Source organism: Leptonotus elevatus, chromosome 13, assembly GCF_054856555.1.
Source record: "Leptonotus elevatus isolate MCC_2025b chromosome 13, RoL_Lele_1.0, whole genome shotgun sequence".
NCBI classification, from domain to species: Eukaryota; Metazoa; Chordata; class Actinopteri; order Syngnathiformes; family Syngnathidae; genus Leptonotus; species Leptonotus elevatus.
This window is the reverse complement of record NC_141251.1, coordinates 21,958,863-21,966,362: the sequence shown is the minus strand read 5'-3', so window position 1 is coordinate 21,966,362 and position 7,500 is coordinate 21,958,863. Positions and strand designations below refer to the sequence as shown.

Below are 7,500 nucleotides of genomic sequence, written 5' to 3'. Positions count from 1 at the left end.
TGGGTTAGGGTTTCAAATTAGGGTTTCAAGATTGGATTAGGATTTCAAATCAAGGTTAGGGTATAACGTCATAGACTCAAGCTTGGCAAACTTGGATTATTCACTTCCTATTTACCAGAAACTTGAAACACTAACATTAGCTTGAGCCCCAATTTGAAACACTAATGGCTTTCAACCCTAACAGCAACCCTAGTCCTTGTTTGAAACCCTAATTTGTATCTGTAACCCAAATTTAAATCCCCAATTTGAAGTCCAAAAAGATGGTTTAGGAGAAATCAGAACAAAGCTGAACTAAAAGTCTTCTTCTAAGGGTCTTCTTCCTCCCCGGTTCCAGGTGGTCCCGACAGCTCCATTGCATCTTCCAGTTGATTTGTGGGCAGACACCAAGGTGAGCGGGAGTATTGCTCTCAGAGGTCATTCAATAATCGCCCAGGGTGGGCAAACTCACCCCCGCTCTCCTTCCCCTCCAGGTGCATTTTGGGGCGCAGTTTTCTGATAAATCGTTTGCGGTGACTGCACTCTCCCTCGGGGGCCTTGATAAAGTTTGCCAATCAAAATGTGTTCGCAACACACAGACACTCAGAGTGTCACACACTCTTTAATTTTGATTTAGAGAGAGCGCGTAAAAATGGGTGTGAGCATAACTGCGTGGAAAAGTGTGTGAGCGCGCGTGCGTATGCATGCGTGCGTATGCATGCGTGCGTATAAGTAGAAGATTGTGCGTTTGAATGCATGGAAAGGGGAGGGTGTCCTCTAACAATGGCGTCGCCTCCTCTGATCGCGTGCCAACGTTTTGATGAAGGAAGCGACTGCATGTCTTTTTCTCCGTGATAATCCCCCCACTGCCACCAGGCACACGCACACGCACACACACACTTATTTGTGTGCACTTCTCTTTGTTGACTCCTTTGACAAGGCTCACTACATGACAAAGTGAAGAAAGACTTGGCCCAGCTCCAAGTTGTGTTATTTTTTACTCCATAAGAGGAAAGAAGCTCATTGGCGCAAACCCCCACGAACACCCCACTAAACACACAACCCACCTAGCCAGCTGCACTCTGCCTGCACACATATCTCATGTGGGCACACGCGAGGGCCAATAGTGGGTCTGTACCAGCAGCAGTGATGGAAGAACAGCAAAGCAAATCCTGGGAATGGGAATTAGGTGATGCAAGTTTGTGTGCCAACCCTAACATTCGGTTCCAATACTGAATTTGAACCCAATGTTAGGGTTTCAAACCTGGATTACGGTTTAAAACCTGGATTATGGTTTTAAATTAGGGTTTAAGATTGAATTGCCAATATTGCTTATTTAAAACAGAGTTAGGGTTTTAAATTGGAGTTACTTGTCTAGGTTAGGCTTTCAAACAGGAGTTAGGGTTTAAAGTTTAGGTTTCAAATTGGGGTTTTAAACCAGTACTGTATTAAGGTTTGTAGTTTTGTGTTCAAGCCTCGTTTATTTAGGTTTTCAAGACAGGCTTGGGTTTCAAATTAGTTTCTTAAGACACTGATAGGTTTTCAAAGTATGGTTGCAAGCCAGTGTTAGAGTTTCTAATTAAGGTTCACTATTAGGGTTTCAAGCATGTGTTAAGTTTTCAAACGAGTGAAAGATTATTGCATCAATTTAAGGTTTCAACTAATTTGGGCCTCAACTCAAGCCAAGGTTAGGGTCTCCAAACATGACTGGCTTGAAACCCTAATCCATGGCTGGATTAGGGTTTCAAACCAGTCTAGATGTTTCTATGAGGTATTGAAGCTTGGATTAGGGTTCCAAATTAGTGTTCACAATTAGGGTTTCTTAAATTTAAAATTATGGATTTCTATTGTGCTTTGAAGTCTAAGTTATGATTTGAAATGAGGGTTTCAAGACAGTTTGAATATGACATAATCTCTGCTACATACCCAGTTGTAATTTCAAAGCTGCAAGCAGACCCCCGTTGAAGACCAGCAACATTGTATCCACCTCATTGGTGTCTTCTTCTGGACCCGTAGCCCACTGCAGTCGCCGCATGGCTCCGGGGCAGCGCATGTGCCGGGCCAGTCTAAGCGTGGAGGCGGGGGTCACCTCCTCGGCCACCAATGCAACCTTGATGGGCGCCAGGCCCAAGTCCAAGCACATCAGCTCACCCTCTTCGGCCACCGCCGCCGCCACTGCCAAGCCTCCGGCTGGATGCCAGGCCAGAAGGGTGGGCGGTGCTGGGCAGGAGGTGCGGAAGGAAACCCCACGACGCTGGTCGTACAACACCAGTGACGAGTTGCTGAGGCCTAGGAGGAGCGCGCTTTCGCTGGGGTGGTGTGAGCAGGAGACAGGAGGGGAGGGCAGCGGGATGCGGGCGGCGGACAGGCGGTACAGGCGTCCTTTGGTGTACTCGTACACGCAGGCTTTAGCCCAGGACGACTCTCTGGAGGCTTGGGGTCCTGCGGCCGCTTCCACGGTCAGCAGCTGGTAAGGCTGATGATGGCTGAAGGTACAAAGCAGAAGATCACCTTCTGTCTGCGTTGAGCTGAGGACCTGAGGACACAGTGGGGGATAGGAGACAATGTTGGGGTTTAGAGTTTGGGGTTTGAAACCAATGTCAGGGTTTCAAATTAGGTTTTGAAACCAGTGGTCGGATTTCAAATTAGGGTCTTGGTTTCAAGTTTGGATGTAAAACCAATGTAAGGGTTTTAAAACGGATTAGTGTTTCAAGCCAAGGTTTCAAGCTTGTTAGGGTTTCATATAATGACTTTAAATTTGGGTTTTACGCAGTTGTTAACATAGTACACTGCATTAAATTTGGGTTTTAAGCCAGAGTTAAGATTTAGAGTTTTTAACAAGCAAGGGCAAATTAGATTTTTAAGACATTGTGGTTTCAAATTGAGGATTGAATAAATAAATAAAATTAGGGCTTTGAGCCAGGGTTAGGGTTTAATTTTAGCGTTCATTTTAGTGTTCTAAAACAAATTTAGAATCAAGTTATTGATTTAGGGTTCCAAATTTGGGTTTCAAGCCTGGATTAGGATTTTCAAGGTCAACCCCCTTGGCCCAGCAAAAACAGAACCCAGAAGCCTCGTTGGGACAGAGCAAGGCGTCACGCCGGTAAACACCAGACGCCAATAATAAGCATTTCATTTTAAACTCAAGGTTAAACAAGCACAGCTTCTCCCCGTGCGCGAGTGATAAACAAACATCATCATCAAACATCCTCGGCGGGCTGAGGAACGACCACAAACAACAAGTCTTGGTCAATATGATCCAATTCTAAAGAGTTGACGATTGAAAATGAGGCACCTGGATCACAACCAGCTGCCAGGTGAGTGGCTCAACAGTTTTTACACTTGTGCTCACAAGTTTATATACCCTAAGGCTATGTAACCCTAAGCACAACTGTACATTTGTCTAAGAATAAAACCCCGGGTTAGCTAAGGCGGGCAAACCAGAAGGAGCAGCATTCAATTGATGCTTAATACTTTTTATTTCTATTTAATTATGACATTACTGTATTTTTTAGGTTCCGTTTTTTCAAGGAAAGGTTATAGTTTTACAAGGTTGGAGTGTCAAATTAGGGGTTGAAGCGTAGGATAAAGTTTGAAGCCAAGGTTATGGTTTCAAACTAGGGTTTCAGGCCAGGTTAAAGGGTTCATGTTAGGGTTTCAAAACAAGTTTAGGGTTTCAAAGTATGGTTTGAAGTATATGTTAGGGTTTAAAAATGTGGGTAAGTGTTTGAAGCTAATGTTAGGGTTTGAAATTAGGATGTGAAAGGGTCAACATTTCAAATTAGGATTTCAAGACAAGTTAGAAGGGTTAGGGTTTGAGCAGACAGTGTTGGAGTCTAAATTTATGGTTTGAAGACAAAACATGGTTTTATATTAAGGCTAGACAAAGTTTGGGTTTTAAACACAGGTTAAGGTGTCAAATGAGTTTTTTTTTTACTTGGTTTGGTGAGGGTTTCAAATTAGGGTTTGAAACTGATTAGGGTTTTCACAGCAGGGTTAGGGTGTCAGATTAGGATGTTCGGTTTCTAAATTGGGATTTAAAGCCTGGTTTAGCGCTTCAAACATGGCTTAAGGTTTCAAACGGCTTCGCATTGGCCACTTCCGAGAGCCTCCGAGGCTGAACGAGGCCAAGAGCGCCCATGAGAATGTGAGTATGAGGAAGTGCGACGGCAAAGTGGCAATGAACGTGTAGAGAGGGGAAGTGTGCGAAGACAGCGATTCAAAATGGACAGGGAAAAACCAGAGGCAGACAGGACAGCGAAGCCCCTGCTAAGTAGCTTTCTCCTGCTTATTGGTTTCAGTGACTGCTCAAAACAATTTTTCCCCATTCTCCCTCACTCTTCCTCTCTCGCTGGCTGGCACATTGTCCCCCCCCTTCTCGTACCCCCTCCGCGGCGTGAAAGATAAAGCGGACAGGCCCAACTGTGTTGCTGGCCCTTGTTCACAGCAGTGGCCTTTTGAAGCCAATTTTCCAGCTCACGGAGCAGAGAAAAACGAAGAGACGGGCTGCAGAGATGGAAGCGCTAGGAGGAGAGTCGAGGGATGATGGGGGAGGGGGGGCTGCTTTGTGAGGGGCGTGGGGGTTGTAATGGGAAGTTTTACGAAGGTGCAGTAGGGTTAGAGTGGAAGAAACCACCCTTTGTTCCACACACCTTTTAAAGTCCGATTTGAATTGAACTTTTTGGTCCTGATGTGTGTAGGGCTAAACAATTTTGAAAATATTTCTTTCTCCGGCTTGAATTTGAGACAAAAATAGACATGTTATGTTGCTAATTGTAGAAATGAAAATGCTTCCCACTTCCTCCTTGTTCCTAACGAATTGTTGTCATCTAAGGTGGAGCGTCTTTTTAAGGGTGTTTCTTGTTGCGCCACCACGCAGCCCAGCACCAAAGTAAATAGTAATGAAAAACGGCAAATATAGATCAAACAAGTGCAGGGAAAGTGTTTGGCAACAGATAACGGGGTACATACACACGCATGTGTCGGGAAGAAAACATTCATCTGCTGTTTACATTTCATTAGGAATAATGAAGAATGTGTGTGTGTGTGTGTGTATGTGTGTCTCGGTAGGATTGCTGAAGAGAGGTATGAAGGATCATTAAAAATATTATCAGCTGTTTAAGGAAAATTGTATTTCATGTGTTTGATATCTAGGTTGAAGGTTCATGAACTTGTATGCTTTGTCATCACTTGGAAGACAATTCAGCGCACTGGTAAAACACATGTATCATGCTAGTTACCTTATTTTCGAGTACTGGATGACAATCTGCACATTACTATAGTAGTACAATTTAGACTAGTAGTACAGCTACATGATACTAGTGAGGCAAAACAATTCACTTGTTGAGATATGCATGCTAGTGAATCACTAGATGTTAACTAGATTTTTTACAATCATTATATTACTATAACTATAATAGCACACAATTGTCAGCTAGTGAACAGTTTTGCCTCAGTAGTAATATGTGATTGTTCTACAAATATGCCAAACTTTGCGATTAAGGACAAAAAGTGTACAACTTGTACATGGACCTGAAGATCAAGCATGCTCCAAGGGTTTGGTGACGCGCTAGATGATAAACAGTAGAACTCTCAGGGTTTTTCCTGGCTCAAATTGAGGCAGAGGTGGTATCACCCTGACTATGATGGGTGACTACAGATACCAGGTATCGGTGCCAATACCAGTCTTATTTTAAGGTATCGGTACTCGAGGTGATGACCAATACCATTATGGGCCTCCTGCAGCCATTTTACGATCAGGGACTAGAAATTAGAAATTATATGAATACAAAGTTCCAATTAATGTTTGCCATTGTTTAACTACAATCATTAAAAAATCATCCACTAGTACATATTAAATTATTAAAAACGATTATGTTTATTGTATATACTGTGTTTTTATGACTTTGGCAATGGCATGAGCGCGCCACCTCTCCCTCGCAACCAGGAAGTGGGCGTGTGCAACAGTTGCTTCATGATCTGTTTCTTCTTTGGTTGTTGCTTCAGGTCTTTCCGGTGCATTGTTGTTGATATACTGCCTCCATAATGGCGCAACACTGCAATCGCAGTTAAAATGTGTTGCTGACGAGCTCAACACAGCTGGAGCGCTGTGTTGAGCGATATCAGTGGTTCTGGCTGGAGGTAGCGAGCAAATTAGGTGGAGGTGGCCGCCTTTGAATTTTGTACACAGGAAAAATCCTGGTCACTAGTAGTACATAGTTGTCAGATGGTGCACAATTGTTCTACTAGTACGCCAAGGTTGTCCTACAAGTAAGGACACATAGTGTACTTGTACATGGACTTTAGGGATATCAAACAAATACTCATTGCTTTCCATGAATCCATTTCGGCATTTATTGAATATTAAGGATAAAGTAATAGTGTGCCGTAATCCAACGTCTAAAAGTGCACTGAATTGTCTTACAAATTGCGTACTAGTACATGTACCTAGATGAAACAGTCAGATGTTCGACCTATAATTCATAATATCAATAATTTGTTGTTAAGAAAAAAAAAAGTTATTTTATTCTTACACTTTAAAAAAATATATATATTAATGGGATGATGCATCAATTATCAAAATTTTATTCCGCCAAATATTGGTGTGGCCTAATAAATTTTTTTGCTAACTTAGCATGCCACTGTGTTTACTGTATTTGTGTGTTTCGCGGTGAGCGGAGAGGGAATATGAATAAAAACCACATAGCGGAAAAAATCAGACTTTCACAAATGTTGACAGACTGGCGAGAAAATGGGTTTAGCACGGCAGATAGCACGGCGGACAAGTGGGGAACATATAAGCGAGTTGGGAGCGATTCAAGCCGCTGGCGTAGATTGCTCACTCCATTTTTTTTTCACGCCGTGCATCTGAAAAAACCTGACAACAAATGCTTTCATTAGATGCAGAAGAGGGCTGCCATGTTCTTAAAAGAGGGAGGGCTATTTACCGCAAAGAGGTGAAGGGGTGTGATAAATACAAAAAACCACAAAAAACAAAAATAAAGAGGCGACTGCTTTTGATGATTTCAATATTCATGTGTTGATTGGTAACGCTCGTCCTAGATCTCGCATCCATGAGGTGAATGAATATTTAAGAGCGTGTGGAGTTAAGCCCCTCGTCGGTAATTTGGCATCTTTCATGTGTTTTTTTTGGGGGGGGGGGACTAGTTGATGGGGAGGGGTCTCGCCAGAGGCCGGGAGCATGAGGGAGGATGCTGCGTGTGTGCGTCGCGCTTCACGCCACAGCGCCGGCTTAGCTGCTGCTTCTGCATATTCAACGCGGCCATGCGCGGAGGTGCGAGCTAGGTGCCACCCTATAGGTGACGAACATCCTGACACCCACGCAGCACACGATTGCACGCCAAAACAGCGCCATTGTGTTTGTGTTCTCTCAGTGTACACACAAAAAAATAAACAGATGGTTGACTTAAACAGTATCAATGGAACTGAAAAGGAACACATGTTCAATTTGTTGGGAAATGTGTGACATACAGACAGGACCAGTATTTTGTCAATCAACACAAT

The 7,500-nt window shown here is 43.3% G+C and overlaps 2 protein-coding genes across 2 annotated transcripts in view; both read right to left on the bottom strand.

Annotated features, from left to right (window-relative positions):
* b3gnt2b (UDP-GlcNAc:betaGal beta-1,3-N-acetylglucosaminyltransferase 2b) overlaps window positions 1-7,500 on the bottom strand; it is a 338,578-nt gene that overhangs the window by 294,148 nt on the left and 36,930 nt on the right. The gene's annotated exons all lie outside the window — the stretch shown is intronic.
* Window positions 1-7,500, bottom strand: part of LOC147164200 (WD repeat-containing and planar cell polarity effector protein fritz homolog) — a 41,156-nt gene that overhangs the window by 32,902 nt on the left and 754 nt on the right. Inside the window, exon 2 of the mRNA XM_086092221.1 lies at window positions 1,903-2,512. Within this exon, the coding sequence (XP_085948347.1) occupies window positions 1,903-2,512 (610 nt within the window). The remainder of the gene's footprint in view (window positions 1-1,902; window positions 2,513-7,500) is intronic.